The sequence below is a fragment of the Orbicella franksi genome, chromosome 7, assembly GCF_964199315.1.
Source record: "Orbicella franksi chromosome 7, jaOrbFran1.1, whole genome shotgun sequence".
In the NCBI taxonomy this organism is placed as follows: domain Eukaryota; kingdom Metazoa; phylum Cnidaria; class Anthozoa; order Scleractinia; family Merulinidae; genus Orbicella; species Orbicella franksi.
The window spans coordinates 7,617,701-7,640,200 of record NC_138151.1 but is presented as its reverse complement, the minus strand read 5'-3'; the positions used below and the strand labels follow the sequence as shown (position 1 = coordinate 7,640,200).

Here is a 22,500-nt window from a genome sequence, read left to right as displayed (position 1 = left end):
AAATATTGCTATTCCCGAAGTGACGTCAAAAGCCAACTCGTCCCATTCTCCGCTATTCCTAGGTCGTGAATATGGAAAAGGTCAAATTTACAAACTTTAAAAATTCATAGAAAATTAACGAAAATAGCTACAACGATAATTCTTTCGCAGTGGTGATCAGGAGAAAAAGGAAATTTATATTAGCGAAAAAAAATTTTGGGGGTTAGTGGCATTTTAATGTAATTCTGTAAAATTTCTACTTATGTTTAGTGATGTTAGTATTTTCAGAATAATTGCACTGCCATTAGCACTGCTTCCTTGAAAATCAATTATTTGCAAAAAACTGAAAGAAATCCGAGTTGAAATAAACGTTTCTGTCGGTCTCTCATTTTGAAAAATTCTCACTTCTTACGTTGCAGTTATTTACTTTTTGAATTCACGTTTGTTGACAAAAGTGCGAATTCGATCAAATTTTCCAAGGACTTTCACTATACATCGTAAGTTTCCTTTCTCGTCTGAAAGAATGTAGAGTTCCCCACAAGGTGTCGCATAATATTCTTCTTTCAAACTCTCAACGATGTGCTGAGGTATTTCCCAGTTTCCAAACCTAAAGTGTACATCGCTTTCATCGAAAGATACCAGTCCATTACGGATACGAGTTTTTAACTGTAGACATTCGTTGCCAGCGGTCTGTATTCCTTCGTACCTTGACCTCGAGACGTCAATCAACTTTGGATCAATTGACGCTTGAAGTGTGCCATCAGTGCCTTCCACGATTGTGACTCCAGTCACGGGCGTGTCGTGATACTGTTGAAACAGGTCTTGATTAATGTGATCCGGGACCGTAAATGTGGGGTCCCATAGTTGAATATCTTTTAAATGAAGAGAGATCTCTCCACAACGAAGTAAACTCCTCAGTTTGACAGACCCAGATTGCCTTTGCTTAACTGTCACTGAGCCGTGTGGCAATGGCTGCTGCACAAGTGGTACGTGGTACCCATGTCCTGGTTCCGATTTTGAGGGGTTTCTCTGAGGAGAACCACTTCGTGATTTATCCACATATCTAGAGAATGGAGGGATTCGTCTGTGGATTTGGTTGGGGCGCAGGCCATTTCGAAATCAGAAACTGCATTAAAACACTGGCATCTACAGACAGTTTTCCTTTTTTCAACCATGCAACAAAGCCTTTTCCTTTATCACAAATGATGCGCTCGATGGTTTGACTTACTATAACTTCGTCATCTTTTGATTCTAAAGAGCAGGTGTCGCATATCAAGATGACGACCTTTTCATCTGCAAAAGCAAAGTAATAAAGGTAATTAAAGTACTACCATCCGTTGTAAAAAAAAAAGTATAGATATTTCTAGGCATGCAGTAGTTGGAAAAAAGAGCATCTCACTTGCTGCATGTAATTCCTCAAGATTTGTTGGTGGTGAAAGGAAATAGTCAATTCTCGAGGTAGGGGGTAACCTACAGTTTTATAACTAGGGATTGGAAACTACGCTGTGTTACGTCTACAAACCCCCGCCACTGTCAAGACCTAGTTTTTGCCACCGCGTTTCAGGCCAAGCGTTTCTAAATTGAAGACATTTAGGTATCACATCGCCGAAATGAAGTTAGTTCTTACAAACTTCCTTCGCTGCTCTTTCCAGAAGTTCTTGGTATTCCACTTTCCGTTGAGATAAGTTGATATAAGCATCTTTTACTGTTTCGGCATCCACCACCAGCACACAGAACTTGAGACGGTTTTTCGTCAAATATCTTTTAACTTCGAGGGGAGGAAAATTTTCAGCTGGTGGATATGGCTCGAGATTCAGCTTGTGACAGATGTCTTGAAAAACTTTCCTCACAGCCTGCATGGAATCCCCCGACACATTACAGCCAAGAATGGCCAATTCTAGGAAAAAAGACGAATGGGTTTAGTTTTACAGATCCTTGAGGACAAGAACTTTGTTATTTTGTGCAATAATCATTCAATTTGTCAGGGAAATGTAAAGCTCAATCAGATTCCGCGTTAAATTCCTTCGCGACATTACCCTGCATGGCAGGCGTTCAAAGGGGAAGGAGAGAGGCAAACTAGAATTTTAAAGCGCGATTGGAGGGAAGGGAACGCTTGTAAGCACGCCAATGTTTCTTCGTTTTTTACGTCCACCAGATGAAAATCAAAATCCTGATTAGTTAAAATTAAGTACTTAATAGATTGCTCTGATTGGTCAGTGATATGTCATTCATAAAGTACTTTCGTGTCTCCTCAATTACATTTGACAATGCAGGTAAATCGGGAGATAATCGTTTTTAGCGTCTTCAAGAAACACTCCATTCATTGGAAGGAAACGGTTACAAGTACGAGTTGAAAGTAGAGCAGAGGAGAGCAATCAGACAGCTCTTGGAAGGAAAAGATATGCTGGTTACGCTAGGCCAGCCGTTTTGCCGACAGGCTATGGAAAGCTGCGCGTGTTGGTTACGAGAAGAATCGAGGCTAGGAATTAAGCAATCTGATTGGGTCGCTATCTCTGCCTAATTGTTAATTATTCACCACTTACCGAGTGAATAATGCGTGATCCAAGCAAAAACAAAATGGCCGGCGTAAACTCGCGTTTCGCCAGTGTTTCTGAATCGGAAATTCTGAGAATACAAGAAGATGCTATACCAGAAAATAGAAAAGACTTACCGACGTTCGACTTTCGAGCAGTTTCAGGACATGAACTCGTCAATCAAAGATCTTAGCAATCTCAGCAAGACCCGAGCAAAACCAACCGCCAAGTCGCTCTTTACCTGGCATCGGCAGAAATGAATACCGCAGGGTTCATCGGCAGAAGCATCAAGTGTAATTCAACCAAGTACCTCCACAAGGGATGTTACTAAAACTGGCAACGCGGAACGGGAGTCTGGGAACGAGTGTACAGCGGTAATCCGTCTGAGAATTCAACATGGCGGACAAAGGAAAAGAAAAGGGAACAGAAATGTGACGAAGTGTTACGGTTGTAAACGTGGGTTTCTACCGGCTGTGCTCCAGAGTCCAATATTGTACTGGGTTAAACAAAGCATAAAATAGCGCCTGGGCAGAAAATCGAATCGGTATTATCACACGCTTTCCCAATAGGTCAGTACAAAATGCAGACTGCAAGACTGCAGACCGGGTACAAAATGCAGAGTAGGTGCAAAATATAGACTGCAGACTTGGCACCAAACGCAAACAGAGAATAAAGACTGTTTTTCGTCTGATACGTGACAACATGTCATCTGAAAACATACCGAGTGTCACGCAGTCGCTTTTCCGCGGTCATCTTTCATCAACCTTAGCATTATTGTGGAATATTCCTTGTTTGTTTCTTCATATATTTTGTCTTTGACAACGCGTCCAGGCGACAGGGTATTTATCTGCTGCTCATCTGATTTGCCAGCTGACTTGCCGATCTCCGAAAGGCCGCCACGCCGCCGAATGGGAAGACCGCGGACGTCCCGCGTTCAAAGACAGTCATGTGTTATGTCACTTGTCCTCGAAATCGTATTGATATGACAGATCGCGCACAAACTGAGGAGATGAGTAGACTATGAAGGCTTGAAATTCTATTTAAGAATGACTGTGGCCTGACCGATTGGGGAAGTAGCTTGTGATAATACCGATTCGATTTTTCCCCCAGGCCCCATTTCATGCTTTGTTTATCACAGTGCCAATCGGACTCTGCTATAACAAGAACGTCCTGGGCACATGATCGGGAGGAACAGCCGGTAGAAACTCACGTTTACAACTGCAACACTTCCTCACATTTGCCCAAATTGTTCCCTTTTCTTTTCCTGTCCGCCATGTTGAATTCTCACGCGGATTACCGCTGTACACTCGTTCCCAGACTCCCGTTCCCGGTTCCCCGTTCCCCGTTTTAGTAACATCCCTCCACAAGTATTCAGGAGAACGTCTTTGTGCAAGAAAACGTACAGTTTTCAGCACAGTCCTGTGCACAAGGTATAGGTTGATCCTTCGCCAACTGTTCTTTCGATTTTTCATTTCAAGTGAATTTGAAAACTTGGATGGAACGGTGAAATTCTTATGGGATGTTACTAAAACTGGTAACGGGAAACGGGAAACGGGAAACGGGAAACGGGAAACGGGAAACCTGGAACGGGAGTCTGGGAACGAATGTACAGAGGTAACCCGCCTGAGAATTCAGAATGGCGGACAAACGAAAAGAAAAGGAAACAGTTTGGAGGAATGTGAGGAAGTGTTACGGTTGTAAACTTGAGTTTCTACTAGCTGTGCCCCTAGATGACCAGTACGTTCTTATTAGAGCATAGTCCGATTGATACTTGGAAAAACAAAGCATGAAATGGCGCCTGCGGAGAAAATCGAATCGGTTTTACCACATGCTACACCAATCGGTCAGGCCACAGTCGTTCTTAAATAGAATTTCAAACCGTCATAGTCTTCCCATATTTTCTCTCTTTGTGCGCGTGCTGTCATGTCAATATCTAAAAATAGCCACACTCAATAGGATATCGAGAACAAGTGACATAACAAATGACTATCTTTGAACGTGGGTCGTCCGCTGTCTTGACTATCTTCGCATTGGGCAGCACGGCGGCCTTTCAGAGATCGGTAATTCAGCTGGCAAATCAGGTGAGCAGCAGATAAATAACCTGTGGCCTGGCCGCTTTGTTAAAGACAAACTATGAGAAACGAGCGAGGAATGTTCCAGAATAATGCAGATGTTGTTGAAAGATGACTGCGGAAAAGCGACTGCGTGACACTCCGTATGTTTTTAGATGACATGTTGTCACGTATCCGTATCAGACGAGAAACAGACTTTATCCTCAGTCTGCAGTCTGTAGTCTGCATTTTGTTCTGACCGATTGGGGTTGCATGTGATAATACCGATTCGAATTTCTCCCCAGGCACCATTTCATGCTTTGTTTTTCCAAGTATCAATCGGACTATGCTCTAACAAGAACGTACTGGTCATCTAGGGGCACAGCTAGTAGAAACTCAAGTTTACAACCTTAAGGTGGCCGAACACAATTTTCGCGCGCGCTCTTGCTAACGCAATTCAGCGCGCGCACAAGGATTGCAAAAACCATACATGGCGTTAGTACAGCGATCATTTTATTTGCCCAATGCCCGCACTATCTGTACCATCTTTCTTCATAATTAAACAGTGTATTGATGGTTTTTGTCTTTTATTACAAAGCTATATTAGAAAAGTCGAAAAAGTGCGATTGAATGCGGAATAGTTTTCTCGGAAATACGCCTATTTCTCGAGAACCACTCATTAGAATTTCACGAAATTTGGCACGAAAATACTTTAGGAAATAAGTAACTGGCGTATTGAAAAAATTTTGAACTTCAACAGAGGAAATTCAGTCAGCCTTCAGCAAGGGATAATTAAAGACCTGTCTGTTGAATTATTAAAATAGTGTTAACTTGTAAAGCAGTGTTACAAGCTTGTTGCATAAAAATTATAAAGAAAATCTAATGACTAGATTTTCTGAAAAAATAAACAAAACCGGTTTTAAAGGCCTGTTTATATTTATTCATGTTGCCATGGCAACGGCATATACGTCAGCTTAACTATCCAAAAACCAAAGCTTGTGTTGTTAACATGCTTGCTACCATTTTTGGCGACCAAAGGAACAAGGGTTTTAGAGAAAAAGGTAAATGAAACACGGGTATCAAAAACTGTGTTCGGCCACCTTAACACTTCCTCATATTTCTCCAAATTGGGAAGAGTAGCCTGAGAACAGGCTCCAGCTGGAAGGGTCTGACCGCGGCTGGAAGGACCAAACTAGCTGAGAAGGAGGTGGTCGAGGGGGGAATGGTCCCCTCTCTCCCCCACACCACTTCCCCCTCTCTCTCCCACACCATTTCCCCCCCCCCCCCCCCCCCCTCGGCCACTTCACTCTCAGCCAGTTTCCTCTCGGCCCTTGCAGCCGCGGTCAGACCCTTCCAGCCGGAGCCTGTTGACAGGCTAGCGGCAAGTAGGGGAGAAAAACAAGAAATTGGAGAACCCGACAGGGATTTGCAGCGAAGCGGCATGATTCTGATTGGATCATTTCGACTGCCAGATATTTCACAGTTTTCTGCGTTTTGCACACTTAATTAGAGCGCGGAATGACAAAAACAACGGCGTGCTTGCAGGCGTTTCCTTCCTTGTCCCTCCAATCGCGCTTCTAGTTTCCCCCTCTTCCTCCCCTTTGAACGCCTGCCATGCACGCTATCGCGACATTAACAGCGAGCGCCGGTTACTATGATATCATTTCTAAACCAAAAATAACGAAAACGATTTTTTTATAATTTATGAAATGAAGAAAACAGCCAGAAATTCTTTTAAGTTATACAAATACACTAGATTCGCCCTCCGCTCTTTACCTGTACCCTTAGCTCTACCAGTGCTTGCTGAAGGAGTTTCTTTGGACTTGGCTCCATGCTCAACCTCAGAAGTTGCCATGGCGGTTCCAGAGGTGCCACCAAATAAGTGGTCGTCTCTTGTCTGTTCAGCAATGTTGTGGCGAGTGAATAAGCTGTACTCTCTTGTTTCGTCAGCACTGTGGGAGTGGCCGCCTGAGAACTTCTCTCGTCTTTGTTCAGCACTGAAAGAGCCACTGCCTTTTATACCTTCCCCTCTTCGTTCATCCATGGACTGACATTTCTGCAAGGGGTTTCTCTCGGTCGAGGACTGTGCCGATTTGCCGCTTTCCGGTTGTTTTAGTTTCGGTTGATATTCAAACTTCTGTCCTTCCTTGCTTGGCTCAAAGAAATGCAATAATGCTTCTTCGTGAATCTCTCGGTGTTGTTTGTTCCAAGAAAAGATGAAGCTTTTCCTTCCATCTAAAAATTCGTCCCTAAACTGTGAGGATATCTTCCTCCAGGCCCATCGTGAAATAACGACTCGGTCTTTCTCGTCTTCACTCCTGTAGTTGTCATCCCCTCCAATGACGATAATGACTTTCCCTCCTACGGAGAAAAAAAATCACAAATTCCAGTTCTCAATATAAAATAGAAAAACAAATCATGGCATTTTTGCGGGTTCAATTTATCCAGTACTCTCGCGGCGTCGACATTCAACAGAAACTTTCATGATTAGGAATTGGTATTTCAGAGTTGTGAATTTCGCCCTAGATCCGATTTCGAATTATGTCCGCTGCACTACACTAGATAACTATGTGCGTTTTGCAAGTTTGTTTGTTTCTCTTTTAGTTTCATAAAAATACCGAAACAAGCTTATAGTCAGGGCTGATACAGAATACTGCGCGCTTAGAGCAACTTGCTTTTCTAACTTATATTCAATCTATCATATAAAGCTGACATTATTTCTTAATTACTAACTTAGATAGATAGATAGTAGATAGACGGATAGCCTTTATTTTAACATGATAAGTTTTAAAGCTAAAAGCATGTGGGGTCATGTATAAAATAAAAGAAAGACCTAATAACAATGTAATAAGTAAGTAAAAATCAAAAACTACTGACCAGCGTATTGTAAAATTCCCGCTAATTTGACTCCCAAACGCAGGATAAAAAAATATAAATTGTTTTTTCATTCCCACGATCCGTCAACTTCTAGAAAGAATTATCCAAACAAACTTATTGGTCTATATGATCTTGAAAACGAGAAGAAAAATAAACGAAAGAAGAGAAATTAAAAGAAAACAATCTGGTTAGCTTATACAAGGTGTTATGGGTAACTCTAATTTCTCATATGACATAAAGTGAATAACTATGGGCTCATGGCTTTCGTTCAAAACTAGAATGAGCAATTACGGGAAGGGGATCTTCCCTGCAATAAAGGGGTGCCGTTTATTGAGTTATGTTCACACTCGCGAGCCCCAGTCCAATTCTCAACGTTGTATGTTACTTGGGTACTTTTAGTACCAGTGGCTGAACACAACACACTTTTGTTCCGGGTCTCAGGCACCAGTGTTCGAGCACCAAGTGTGAATACAACCTACTAAGGCATGTATTTATATCTGTCATAAGTTCTTGTTTGGCCACTGGAGTTGCAATGAATAGTTCTATACCCCACAAAGCCGCGCGGGATGAGGGACTTGGATGTTACAAATTACGTGTTCGGTTGCTCAAGTTGAACGAGACACTGCCTAATTTTAACAGAACGAGGAATGAACGTAACATAAAAAATCTTTGCAATCTTTGCAAGAACTAACACATGGACTCTACTTCGTCCAGATTGATCCTGCACTTGGCCTAACAGTTGCGAGACGTGCATGTACATTACAAACGTTGCATAAAGCATAATTGTCTCAGCAAAATGGCAAAAACGTTTAGTGTACCATCACCTCTAGTAGAAACATTTTTTAGCATTGCTTAAAAAGAAATTTATGGGAATAATTACTTTCACTTTCGCTCGATTCCCTTCAGGGCAAAAATATGTGTCGAGTCATACTTGTCTAATTTTCAAGTAATTTTGATCACTATAGATAGGCTAAAAGTATAGAAAACTTGGTTACATGAAGCGCTGTTTACCTTGTACAAAGTGCTGCGAAGTTTTAAACGTTTGAGTTCTTAGAAATAGTAGAGTAGGGAAATCTACCCAGTAAAAGTGCTTCCGCCTCAATACTCACCAGTTCTTTCCAGTAGAGCTCTGTAGATATTGGCGTAACCGATTCCAGCGTTGTCTTCGTTGATCGACAGCCGAGATTCGTGTGCATGGACTACAAAGAACGCCATGTCCATGTGTAGTTTGGGAATGGTGTTGGTGGTCACGTCAGACATCTGACCAAGTGAGAAATAGTGCTTCTCCACGACTGGGTCAAAGCCGAGTTCGACGAGTTTCGCTTTCGTTGCGTTTAACAAACCTTCGACAGCTTCCAATTTGTAGGTACGGTCACAATTAAAAAGATACAGCTTTGGTCGCTGTGACATCGTCTCTGATTGTTAAAGCAATCTTTACGTCCTCTACGTAGCTTGAAACGCAGCTTTCGATCGCAGCTTTGAAGAACTGAATTAAAAATGCAACACTTCCTTCCTTGAATCGAAGAGCGATCACAACTGCGCAATAATTCCGAGAAAGCCTGTCACTCTTCTTCAATTGACACCTGCTGAAATTCACGCAATGCCAATGCTATCACGCAACATGAAGATGGGATACTTAAGCTCAGCATTTAATACTCCTGATGCAATCGGAACGTTTTCGAGCGAAATAGGAAAAAGATAAACCCTAAACTGCACTACAGATGAATTAATTCGTCTTTGCATCGCACACGGGTTATCACTTTTGTATAGATCACGTGGGGCGAGATTCCCGGAAAACATGGGATCGAGGGGAAAATTCCCAACTCGCACCATACAAAGGTTTATTTTAATCATTCAACGCCACATCTTTAGAACAGAACGCCGAGACATCCACTTCTGCTGTGAAGAGGACGAAGTCTGTCTAAATCTTCAACATGGGGGTAAGTAGGCCATAAACTTGCCAGATTTTACCAATTTTTTGCCGAATAGTTGTTCAGCTATTTTTGAAATGTATTTATTTGGCCGGATCTTGTGGCACTTGTAATAGGTTTGCTTCTTACTCGTGTATTCCATTTGTAAAGCACATTTTAAGGTTCTTGTCGGGGTGTTTTGCCATCGGTGATCGAAAGCCTTACGTTAGAAGTATTTTGTTCAATGCATGGAAATCGTTCTGTCCGTGTGTCAAACAGTTACTTGAACTCAGTGATACACAACTCCTGTCTTCTCGCTTCCCAGAAACCGAAACGCGTGGCATCCGTGCTGGTTGCAAAATTTTCGGTTTCTTCCAAAAAACCAATCCATTTTAAAATTAGCGACAATTACAAGATACGAAAATTGAAAAAAAAGTGACAAAGTTCTTCTCTCGTTAGCGAGGAAAGTTTGTGCGCGTTCCATTTTCGGTTTCTTTCACTTCCGGTGACTTCCGGGTAGATCACAAGTTCTACTTTCACTTTCGTGCGTAACAAGCTATTGAATCCATCTTGAACACTAAAAAAGCACAGATACGCCTGCTTTAAGTGGAGAAAGAAACTTGCACGTTAAAATGACACCATGTTACATTTGTTAGTACATTGTTTGTCCTTCTGAAGGAAAACGATTGAAATAACCTGCCTGCCTTCGTTGATATGGAACTGGCCATGACAGTGCAAATGAGGAATTTTTACCTTGTTTCTGAAATGTTCTGCTTGTATTTATATTGCAGTATCATATGTAGTGCCAATCCAAGCACATTTAAGAAAACGCTGATTTTTTTCCATGCGTCGTCACTGAGATCTTTGAAAATACTTTCGCTAATCGTGTTGCGTGACTTGTTGTGAGGGATAAAAATTATGATTTAGCGGGGACGGGGTGGGTGAGAAAAATGAAATTCTAGGGTGGAGTGAGAACGGGTTTGCTAATACTGGTTGACAGGGTGATAAGACTGACAGGGCAATAAAAAGGGAATATCATGATATCACTATATCTATATCATGACAGAAGTGTACCGGCCAGTTCAACTGAATAAAATTCAATTTGAGGCCAACAGTCTCAATGTACTCTTTCAATGAGTATGGAAAGAATAGCTATTTACCTATCAAATCATTTATTTACCAAATAACATATGTAAGATGTGATAATAATAATAATAATAACACTAACAATAACAATAACAATAACAATAACAATAACTGCCAAAAACAATAACGGTTTTATTAGCAAATCCAAATAAAAATTGGTTCTTCTTTGCTAATATAAAAGCCTAACAGACAAAAATACAACTCACTGTAAAAGGACAAAAAAAATTGAAAATTATACGTGCTAAAAGATTTAAAAAGAATTAAAAACTGAAAATTATTTCAGAAGCCTTTCTTCAGCTGTTCCTTTAAAATATTTTATTAAAGGCCTAAAGAAAAGAAATCCTCTCATCCCCTCCCTCTCCTTTTTGGAGCTCGAGAAAATCCAGCTTTACACCCCACCCCTTTTGTAACAAAAAGAAAGGACCTACCTTTGAAAGCCCCAGTTACCGGTCAGAAGCAAAATGAGGGTCCACCTTCGGAGCACCCTGCAAGAAAGGGCCTATCTGATACTCAATTTTGTGCTATTTTTCTAGAGTGGTGGTTCCAGTCATGAGACTCAGTACACGTACGTGGATAACACAGAGAGGGATCGACGAGAAGCGGAAAAGAAGGAGAAACGACGGCTGGAGAATGAACGAAAACAACGCGAGATTGAAGAAAAAATGCGTATAGAGCAAGAAAGACATGAAGAAGAAGCGAGGCAACGCGAGCAATATAAACAACAGCTGCAGAGGGAGATGGAAGAAGAAGAGGCTAGAAGGAAAGAAGAAGAGCAAAAACTTCTACAGCTAGAGGCAGAGTTGTGTCGACGTCGGGATGAATTGTTCAATTACAAATTTGGTAACAAAACCAGGCTTGATAATTTCCTGGGACTGCAAATTGAAGATGTAACCCAGCTTAGGATTGGTGTGTTCGGCCCCACGGGATCAGGTAAGAGCTGCTTCATCAACACGTGTGAACGAACGGTGAGGCAAACAGAAAAGGGAAGCGCTCCAGATAGCACCACAGGACAGGAGGGGACCATAACCCTCCAAGACTACCTACCAGAGATGTTTTTCCACTTGGTCGACACCAGGGGTTTCTTCAACTACAATGCTAACGAGGCGGCTGAGTTCGAGAATATCCTGACCGGAAGAATCCAGCCTGGCGACAATATCGTTCGTCCTAAGGAAGGCGAAGCCAGCGCTGCGCAGGAGTTGCATCAGAGAACAGAATTTGGACAAAGAATGCACGGGATCATCATTGTGGTAAAGGCTAACGATCCACGGCTGGAAGAGGGGGCTCTGAGAGATTACTTGAAACCGGTCCGAGATATGCTGCGGAAAACTGGTAACGTTTTAGTTTTGTTTTTCGCCATTCCGTCTATGACATTCTCATGGCGGTTAACTAGCCAATGGCAGATCTAGGGTAGGCCTTATGCTCGGCTTAAAAGATAGGGGCTCTGAAAGGTATACCCCCCTCTTCCCTCCTCTTTTGCCCGCGAAAGAAAGCCGTCCACCATATGTATTTGCTTTTCTCAAAAAAAGTATTAGTAATTGTGTATACAGTATGGGGCCCAGTTCTCGGCCACAAAAAAAGTAAACTTGTATTTCTTACCTTGGAATAGCCGTAAGGACTGAAAATTTCACGGATAACTAGCTTCAGCATTCCGTTTACACATGTAGAGCTATCGACTGCTCAACGCTGTTTTCTCCCGAATAATAACGAAAATGGAGGCTTCGTTCGTGGGCCCAGTTATCGGCCAGCGGGCCCAGTTCTCGGCCACAAAAGAGTGCATGCGATTCCTCAGAATAAAGAACGCTTTATTACCATTTTTTTGTTGTTAAATCACTTATAAGGCTTGTGTTTTGATATTTCGATCACTAATTATCCTTAAAGAGCACTCTTTCATGTTAGAAAAGGAAGTTTTTTTGCACACCTAGTTTTTCTCTTAAGTGCAGTGAAGCGAGGCTAAAAAGGGTTGGGTATTTAAAACGGGGTTAAGTCAGAGCTCATAGTTTTCAGCATGCCACCCCATTACAGCTTTATTTTTACAACTGACTTGACACGAATACTCCACACAAAACTATGAGCGCTTTTAGTGTTGAAGGCGAGCAGGGTGGCCGAGAATAGGCAAATACGCAAAAGTACTAAGGAAATATTGAGGAGTGAATTTAGGTCAAAGAATTAAACACGCCAGGAGAAGTTTATATTTAACAGATAGCTTTATCACTCTACATTTTTTATGCCAAGAATTGGCTCATTTGGGCTTTCTAGACGGACAAAATATAAACTTGAATTAAACCATGTAATTCGAGTAGCCGTAAACAAACACGTTTTCGGGAAACCAAATTCACCTACCTTCGCGTCACCTCGACGTGCTCACAGAAAAACTCGGCAGGACGAAACAAAACTTGGCAGAACGGAAGACAAGGAATCAAGCTACCTTTGGAAACAATTGCTTTTCATTCAGATTCATTTGTGGCGCGAAAAATAAACGCTGAACAAAAAGTGGCCGAGAACTGGGCCCCACACTGTACAGCTTTGATACATCGCAGGATTGATCAACAGCAAGGAAGGGTATCTTATTATTCGATTTTTCGCCATCATTCATTACAAAGCTATATTAGGAATCAAAAGAACAGGGTATAGCTAAAGAACAGGGTAAAGCAAAAGAAGAGTGCAAAACCTAGCTTATTTTAGGAATCAAAAGAACAGAGTAAAGCTAAAGAACAGTGTAAAGCGTAAACTATAATAGGGTTCAAAAGAACAGGGTAAAGCAAAGGAAAAGTGTCAACGTTTTTCCAGTTGTTAATACTGATAATAGGAATCGAATTTACACTGATCACTGTCAGGCAAAATCCTTGGAAGCAAACACGTTACGTCACGGAACCAACCAAGAGGATAGGGGACTAGACGTGGAAAGGGAACGAGAAAAAACTACCTTTCTTCTTTCGTCTACACATTTTTATCTTTTTGTTTGTTTTCGTTTTCCAACAGGAATTGCACCCATTACTGTTGTTACTCACCGTGACAAACTGAAGGATGAGGAAGAGTGTAAAGACGCCCTCGACGAGGCATCAGCCGCCACCGGAAGTTCTACCAGTCACACATTCTTCGTGTGGAACTACACCAAAGAGAACAAGGAACGTAACCCGAAAATAGAAAAAATGGCATTCGACATCCTGCACTATGCGCTGATGACCGCTGAACGGGCAGTGAAGATCATGAAACAAAAAGAGAAGAACAAACAAGAAGATGAAATGATGAAAGCTTTGGAGGGAGTCACCGTCAGTGGACAAGTGGCCCCTGACTCAGCAGACGGTAATTTTTGTGTGTGTGCGTGTTTTATTTCTCATCATTAACTAAGCACCACCCTTGTTTGTCCCCACTGCCTATTCCATTCATTTCTCTAGTTTGTAGACCTACGAAGTTAACTATTTTGTTTCACAGCATACGAATTGTTCAGACATTTTTCTCTCTTTTAAGGCCTCTTCTTGTGGGTCGGGACGATTTTATCTTCTGTTCATGAGCGCCTTTTTTGGCCAAAAAAACACCCAGTAAACTCGACAACCACGTGCAGCGTGCACCAGCTAGCCAATCAGAGCGAACATGCTTTTTCATTCAACCAATCGTTAGCAAGAAAGCGCCCCGACCAATCAGAGGCGAGAAGCGCTGACTAATCGCGCGTTTTCCCGCGCTTGGCACCGGTTGCCTGTTTCAGTTTACTTTCGGTGGAGATTCGTTCATAGCGCTATTGCGTTTGTTGTGACAGCGTTTCAAAAGCAAAAAGAGAATTATTAGTTAAACATCACCTGTACTTTTTGTCGTTTTCAGCTTCCGTGGAGGTGTTCCTTCGTTTTCTCCAGAAGGAATACCAATGGTCCACGAACAGTGTGAAGACAATCTCGAGTCAGCTTGCCAAGGATGACATAACAAGTGTAAGGTTGCTCTCCATGTGCTGGAAAGAGGCTCAAGAGCGCTTTCCCATTGGAATGAGGAAGATGATCGACAAAGAACTCAGGAAGCGAGACATGATCTGCTGATCAAGGCAAGGACAACAAAGGCACAGGTCATGCAACAATGTTGAGGCACAGGTCACCCAAGTTGACATCGTATGGAACAAATGATTAACGTTAGATTTAACGTATTTGTTGTTCTGAATATAAAACGTAATTAGTGTTTTAAGTTACTATGCTACTGAACTTAATGAAAGTGTATAATCCGCGAGTCAAAAGGTTTGCAAACTTAACCAGGTTAGCGAGTGGTGAGAAATTAAAAACGACTAAAACTATAAAGCATACAGAATCTGTTTAATTGACAGATCGGCATTAAGTAAAAAGTAGGGTTCTAAAGGAAACATGCAGCAGCTAAGTTGCTAAACTGTGATCAGGCGGATTTTTCGCCGCTTTTCATTTCTGCCTATCTTTAACAAAAGTGCCATTGATCAGGAAATGATCTGGGAATTTTATTTTAAGTCAGGGAAAACTGGCATTTTGAACTGAAAAGTCAGGGAAAATTGAATTAAGTTAACACGGCTGATTTAATACCGTGGAAGGCTGAAAGTAACATTGGTGATCTCAACAATGTGTTTCCTTAATCAGTGTAGAAGGAAAATTTGTTGTCAAACAAATCAGTGTGAAATAATTGGGTGCAAAGGACGATTGCAAGAGGAGACTAGAAGCCGCTACGACATCTGCCATTTTGTATTTATTTTGGTCGAGGAAATTTCGTTTTTATGGGGGAAAAGTCAGGGAATTTTGAAAAGTGATATCTATGGCAACCATGTTTAAGAGAACCATGAGAGCGCGGAAATATTTGCCTGCTGATTACTGGTTATTTAGTAGTTCTCATTTACAGCCGTTATTTGAATAGTCACACAACGCTAAAAGAAAATGGTATATCAGTAACAAACCATTGCGTCATATCCGGCTAAGAAAGACTTTCCTTTTTCTTGTTTTGTAAGATGTCACTTGTAATGATTTAAGTAGTTGACCACAGTATGCAGTATAGTATAAACAACCTGAAATGATTAAAGTTTTTTATCTGATATTTGCCATTTCCTCACTTCCAAACCATTTACTCGCCTGCAGTCAATGTGTATTTATTTTTAGCGCGAAATGTTTGTCCGCCGTCTGGGTGCAACATCCACTCCCAGGTCACCAGGAGATTTCTTGTCAATCTTCTTCTTTTTCGCTTTCTGTGATTCAAATCAGACAATAAATTGATAGCATGTAAAACCTGTGTACTCACATTTCTCCCAAGCCCTTATAAAATTTTGGATCCTGACACTTGTGTTTCTCTGCGCTAAAAAGTGCATTGCGAAGAGGTCTGTGTTTTAATCATTATGAAGATGTTGAAGTCAATAAACCTTTGCGACGATTTTGCACAAAACAAAAATATTTCAAACTGTCCCAAGTTTAACTATGCACCCCTTGTGGGAAGCATGATAACCTAAAGGACTCTAATGTTTATTGTGTTAGATGTAGGAACAATCAATGTTACAAACCATGATATTTGGAAGAGTGGCATAACGAGGCTCGTTCAACCTTAAGAAAATAACAACAAAAAGGCTTGATTAAAAAATAATCAAACTTAGGACAACAAGTATAAATTCGGTCTACATCAACAAACTGACAGTCATGTGAAAAGATTAAAAGCTTACATGTATGTTCACTAGCACTAGTTAGTACAACAACAATACTAAAACTTTATTAGCGCATCAAAATTTTGCTACCCGTGAGGATACACCGCTCTACTAATTGGGGACAGTTAATATAATAAGAAGCCTATTATTATCTAGTAAACTATTAAAAAGCCTACGAACTATTAACTAATGAGATAAACTATTGAAAACTTAGCTAAGAACAAGGGAAAAAACTAACAATAGGAAAGAACTTAAGGCCGGATTCCTTCCTTCATTAAATATTTTAAAAACTGACGAAAACACTACAAGGCAGCCACAAATGAGAGATAACAGCCGCTGGCACGGCTGACAACCCCTGGTAACTGTTTGAAAGAAACGAACATCAATTCGTTGACGAAAATTGTTCACCGCTGATTTTACTGCACCAGCCGAAAATTGTTCATTTTTAATGTGTCCCCTCAGGCAATTAATGTATACCAATTTGGGTACATCAGCTCTCAGGAGTTTATTCTTTTCCAGTCCAAAGAACGGAACAAGGCAGATGACTCATATGTACACATCTCTATATCATTAATTAGAAGCGATTGTAAGCATTGCTACTCCTGTAAGGGATGCTAATCTTCTGCAGAACAACCCTATAATTTTTCCAGGAAAAAATTTTTCCACGCCCATCTTTTGTGTGAAAATTTTGCTTAACACGATCTCTAGCATTCATTTTAACACAACCACAACAGTCTATTGAACATTCTGCGTAAGCGCCCTTGATTTCATCATTAATAGAAGAGTTAAAAGCGTGCTGATGACCTTTGAAAATATCGCGGTCAGTTGTGAAAACTGCTGTCAATGACAGAACTGCCTGATTGAATAATACAATTGACCACAGGCGCGTTGCATCCAGTACCTGACAGCTAACCTGGTTCCCGATCCGAGGGCGCTATCAAACCGTCAAGGGTAGTATAGGGGGCCAAAGAATGCACACTAATTGACAGCTAATTCAAGCTTATTTTAAACTGCTGGCAATCTGTTTTCTCTCGAAATTCAGCAGGGATTATGGGGCGAGACGTTTTAGCCTAAAAGGAAATGGAACAAGACATGGGCACTCGGCCATACCGCCCTTGTCCCATCTTCTTCCCTACTCGGCCACATACCGCCCTTTTGCGTTCGCGATGATTTAACACTGGTCCAAGTGACCGTTACAGAAAACACCGGCTGCCAGCAGAATAAGCTTATTTAAGTATCTAGAATCATATAACAAACACGTATAACAAGCCTGAATTTTTATCAGGTCTCACTTGTTGTGTGCATATATTTGCAATGATCTCTCACGTCTTTGAGCATCTCGTGAGAATAAAAAGATATTTATAACAATAATAAAGCAACCGCATTTGAAGAGCAGGCGTGTACCCAAAAGAAGGAATTTCTTGGAGAACCTTTAACAGGTTGGTTTCTGTTTAACAAGATAATTTGGTTTTATCTACTGGGTTGATGATGTGAATTGGCCACCGTAAAGATATCCGAAAGCTGACGTTTCGAGCGTTAGCCCTTCGTCGGAGCGCGATTCTTGTTATACTCCCCACCGACGCAGCACCACAGTTTCTTTAGAAACTTACCCCCTCTATTCATTGGTTTCTGTTTAGCCTAGTTGCTCAAATACTGATAATTATGGAATTAACAAAGGCTGTATTATCCAAATTACGAGAGCAGAGAGGAAGAGAAAAGAGATCTATATGCTTGACGAATTGTAAATTAAATTACAGTAAGTCACTGATGTGAGGTTTATATGAAATAATTCATATATGAACTGCGGTTGTAGATGAAAGTGAAGAATGATCATCGCAGTTACTTTTCCAATTTAAGCAATTGGAAAGAAGAAGCCTGAAAAAAATCAGGGCTTCAACGGGATTCGAACCCGTGACCTCCGCGATACCGGTGCGATGCTCTACCAACTAAGCTATGAAGCCACACATTGGGGGCGAGGTCAATTAATTGAGTTCATATCTTCCCGTGAGGAGTGAAATGATGTGAGGTTTATCCCGTTGAAGCCCTGATTTTTTTCAGGCTTCTTCTTTCCAATTGCTTAGATTGGAAAAGTAACTGCGATGATCATTCTTCACTTTCAGTAAGTCACTGAGTTGGGAAATGGTAAAGAAAAACAACAACTTCACAAATTACAGGTACATGACCAGGTTTAGGAGGGCCTGTAGCCGATTAAGAATAAGCCAATCAAATTTTAACCTGACTCTGCTCTGAAGCTTGCGAGCTTGAGGGATGACTAAGTTATTTCTTTTATTTCATTCCCCAAGCCTCCGGGCCAAGTTAGAATTTTCACAAACTCAAATTGGCCTATTGGTCAAAATTTTACATGTTAGCAGGGAGGTGCAGGGATTTTTGACTGATAACTGAGAAATTATCAAATAAAATGATAACTGAGATGGAGGTATCAGCATCAGTATCAGTAGTGTAAATTACGACAGTATTGTGAGTAGTAGTAGTAGTAGCGTGAGTAAAGGTTGTATTGTAAATAACTGATGTCAGCAACGGTGTAGGTGATATTAGTATTGTAAGTAATGTAAGTACTGTAGGTAATGTTAATATTGTAAGAAGTGTTAGTAGTGTAAGTAATGTTACTATTGTATGTAATTAATTCATGATTTAAAAAAAACTGAGATGGAGGAACTGCTGGCATGAGTTTCTTGCAAGTGTTACTCTCAAATTGGCTACTTTTTACCTTTTTACTTATAAGGCTATAATGGCTTAGTGCGTTTATCCAAAGTTTGTTTCCAACAACTAGGTACATCTTTTCCGAGTTTCAAATAGTTAATATTTATATTTTGAACTGTTTCATGACTCCGCCACGATCGCAGCCGGATCGTTGAGATACACGAAGACCTCGAGGTGCGTCGCGTCGATCATGATCACTGGACCTTTATTGCAGCAAACCCAGCAATCATATGGAAGCCAGCTTTAATCCGGCAGTGTGCGCTATTGAATATTTCTATGTAATTCTCAGTAGCACCAAATTGGAATAAATTTCGCTACGTTGCAAGGTCTAACAATAAATTCAGATTTCAGAAAATCTATATATTTCGCCCGCAGTTTATATTGTTAACTAAAGAATTAAGAGTGCATCCACGATAGGACCAGGCAGGGGCGGCACAAGCTATCCCACCGATTTCGATGAAACTTGGCCAGTTTGAAGGGGTCCACCCAAAACTACTTCAGTCTAAGTTTAAGGAAATTTGGTCAAAACCGGGGGGAGTTGACCACCCCCTAGTCTTTTTTTACAAAAATGACCAAAAATCACCAAAAAAAATGGTCAAAAGTATAAAGCTCTACCGCTATGAGAATTCAACCAAATCTTTTCAAATTTTAAGTGAATGTTGTCCCACCCAAAGACAATCTGTTGTCTACGTTTCGTTCTTCTACGACTAATTCCTATTACACAAGTGGTCTCATCCAAGACCCCCTTCTCACCTAATAGTGAAAACTGTAAAAATACGCAAAGTTTAGGCCAAAATATCTCCAATGGCGGAGCATGCTTCAAAAAACGGAGCATATCGTCTAAAAGGTGGAACTTCATACTAACATTATCTGCAAAAAAATCTTTGGGCACTTACTGAACTATTCCACAGGAGGGCTACAAACACTTCGTCCACCACAGGGTACCCGCGTCAATTTTTATTCATTATAACGCGCAAATTCTGTAATAATGACGCAGCAACAGACAGAAAATGCCACAAAATGGTTACACACCTTACACTTTAATGAAATAGAACCATTTCTATCTAGTCGCTTAAAAAAGAAAAATCCGCCCACCACAGGGTACCCACCGCCGTCAATGTTTTTTTCATTATAACGCGCTAATTCTGTAATAATGACATAGCAACAGACAGAAGATGCCGAAAAATGGTTTCACACCATACACTTTAATGAAATAGAACCATTTCTATCTATTCGCTTTAAAAAAAATATTCGCCTACCACAGGGTAGCCACCGCCCTCAATGTTTTTTTTTTTTTTTTCATTATAACGCGCTTAGTCTGTAATAATGAAGTAGCAACAGACAGAAAATGCCATAAAATGATTACACACCATGCACTTTAATGAAATAGAACCATTTTTATCTAATCGCTTAAAAACATATTCGCCCACCACAGGTTAACCACGTCATTTTTTTTTTTTTTTTTTTTTCATTTTTTATTATAACGCGCTTACACAATATAAACTTTAATGAAATAGAACGATTTCGAAGGCCCATGAAAATAACAATCGGCGGCTTAATGATGGCCTCTATATTGTAGAAGTGAACTACGTGACAGGACTTACTCTTCGCTAAGTCAAACACGCGTGTCCGCAGAACACTATCAAAATGCTTACAATGTCTGTATTTAAACGTTAGAATGACTGTATAATGAAATTTGCTTTTGTTCGTGTACTAAGGGAATAATACATTTGCTTGAAACTTGCACGCCTGACATCGCATGATTCGCATCTTGATACAGAAAACGTTATCAAAAAGTCTTCGCTCTATTGAAAATAACTTGATTTGCTTGCGACTTAATGTTGGTTGCCTAATACGCCTAAAAAGGAGTAAAGCGGTTGGCTGTAAGATAATCCCTGGAAATTACTTCCTGGGAAGCGCATACATCTTTGTAGTTTGATAGCTTGATTCGATCTTCCACAATAACTACAAACAGAACAAACTTTCGCCCTAAAAATACAAATTGATGCGCACGAATCTACTTGCTTTTTTTTTTTCTTTTTAAAATTGGAGTATATGCATAAAGGTCTGGCGATACTTAATGTTGAATTGGGGCTTAGGATATGTAATAGACCTAATAGGGCAGATACATCAAAAGGTTGTTGAGATTCACAGGCTTTCTATAAATAGACTGTTGGTTGCAAAAACGCGTGCACGTGCATGGATGATATTTCAAAGTGTTCCTCACGGCTGCGCCGGTCAGTTAGAGGCATACGATGCAGAGGTGAAAAGGTCTCTCGTTAAAACGATGTCGCAGTTCTCTTGCTCTTTTGCTGTGCACTGTACTAGTTCGTGTGATGTATCAACTAGATACCCCGATCGTACGCAGTTTTTTCCTTTGAATTCTTGCTTCAGTGATGTAAGGGCGCACTTGAGAGAATTACAAACAACACAATCATGTGTAGCCTCTGAGAGAGAGCTGATACTTGCTCGTGTCGGTTTGTTTGATGAGGAGGGTGAGGAAATGGTTATTTGCCCAAAGCATCGCGCTTTACTTGGAGTAAAATATTGTCCTTCAAGAAAGTGCCAGCATCCTCTGCATGGTCGCTGCAAGGGTAAAGTATCCAGAGGGGTGAATTTGAAAATGTCGAAAGAGATAAAGGAAACGTGGGACGTTTTGGTTCCCGTGGGCTCAGGTAAGCGTGATCACTGAATGTAAATACGGTAATTAGGCATGCTTTGGTTTCTTGGTGATTTCGCCCCATGTAAGGGAATCAAGACCGTTTGGATTCTGGATTCCACCCAGTGGATTTCGGATTCCAGCTATTGTATTCCCCTTTCTGTCAGTGGAACTTGGCTTCCGAATTTCAATCGTTAGTGGGATTCCGGATTCCTTGAGCAGTACTCCAGATTCCACAGCTCAAGATTTCAGATTCCACAAGAAAAATTTCACGGATTCCGGAATCCGAATTCCCTTACACAGGGCGAATGATTGACTAATACACTAGTCTAATCAATAGTTTTATTAATAGACGCAATATTAGAGTGGGAAAGGATTTCTTTCTTTCTTTTTTTTTTGTGGGGAAGGGGGATGGGGGAGGATGGAAAATCTTGTAAGAAATTAGTTTTGAGTTATAGGGTATGATATTTAATTTCTTTTTGTATGTTAGCTAGATTACCTTCTAACAGGAGCCCATGGTCATAGGCTCCTGCTGCTAATCGATAATTTTTCTCATGAGGGGCGTGAGGTAGGCCAATTCTCTCAAAAGCTGCAATGACTATACAGATTTTTTTTTTTCGCTAAATCTCAGGGCGAGGCCTTCTAATATAGAGCATGGTGTCAATTACGAATTAGTGTTCTAGGAAGGGGCGTGAAAATGAGCGCCTGGTTAGTCCATTGAAAAAGTGAGTCAGTTTTTTGGTTAAAATTCTTACTGTAATTGCCGCTACTTATAAATTTAGCGATGGCCTACGCCGGCCTATGACACTGCGCGGACTTCTAGTATTTTCTAGGGCACTAATCACTAATACCTACAACAGGGTCAGATTTACAGCCTCATTTTCAGAAGCAGAGGTTTCGGTTTCAGCAATATTATTCTTTTTTAAAGGCGGGGCCCTCTGGCCCTCTTTTGGCTAGGAATGGCGGCACAAACCTATTTAGAATCTAGCCCGGTAAA

General features: G+C 40.8%; 2 protein-coding genes across 2 annotated transcripts; one reads left to right on the top strand and one right to left on the bottom strand.

Moving 5' to 3' along the window:
• Nucleotides 1-962: 962 nt before the first annotated feature.
• LOC145493329 (uncharacterized) lies at nucleotides 963-9,206 on the bottom strand. Its single transcript, XM_081472772.1, has 4 exons — nucleotides 8,551-9,206; nucleotides 6,341-6,925; nucleotides 1,607-1,876; nucleotides 963-1,272 (listed from the first exon to the last, which is right to left on the bottom strand). The coding sequence occupies exons 1-4, from the start codon at nucleotides 8,849-8,851 to the stop codon at nucleotides 1,043-1,045; spliced, it is 1,386 nt and encodes a 461-aa protein (XP_081328898.1). The 5' UTR covers nucleotides 8,852-9,206; the 3' UTR covers nucleotides 963-1,042.
• Nucleotides 9,207-9,227: 21 nt separating this feature from the next.
• LOC145493336 (uncharacterized) lies at nucleotides 9,228-15,527 on the top strand. The gene is made up of 4 exons (XM_081472784.1): nucleotides 9,228-9,381; nucleotides 11,031-11,826; nucleotides 13,477-13,800; nucleotides 14,314-15,527. The coding sequence occupies exons 1-4, from the start codon at nucleotides 9,376-9,378 to the stop codon at nucleotides 14,520-14,522; spliced, it is 1,335 nt and encodes a 444-aa protein (XP_081328910.1). The 5' UTR covers nucleotides 9,228-9,375; the 3' UTR covers nucleotides 14,523-15,527.
• The last annotated feature ends 6,973 nt before the right edge of the window (nucleotides 15,528-22,500 follow it).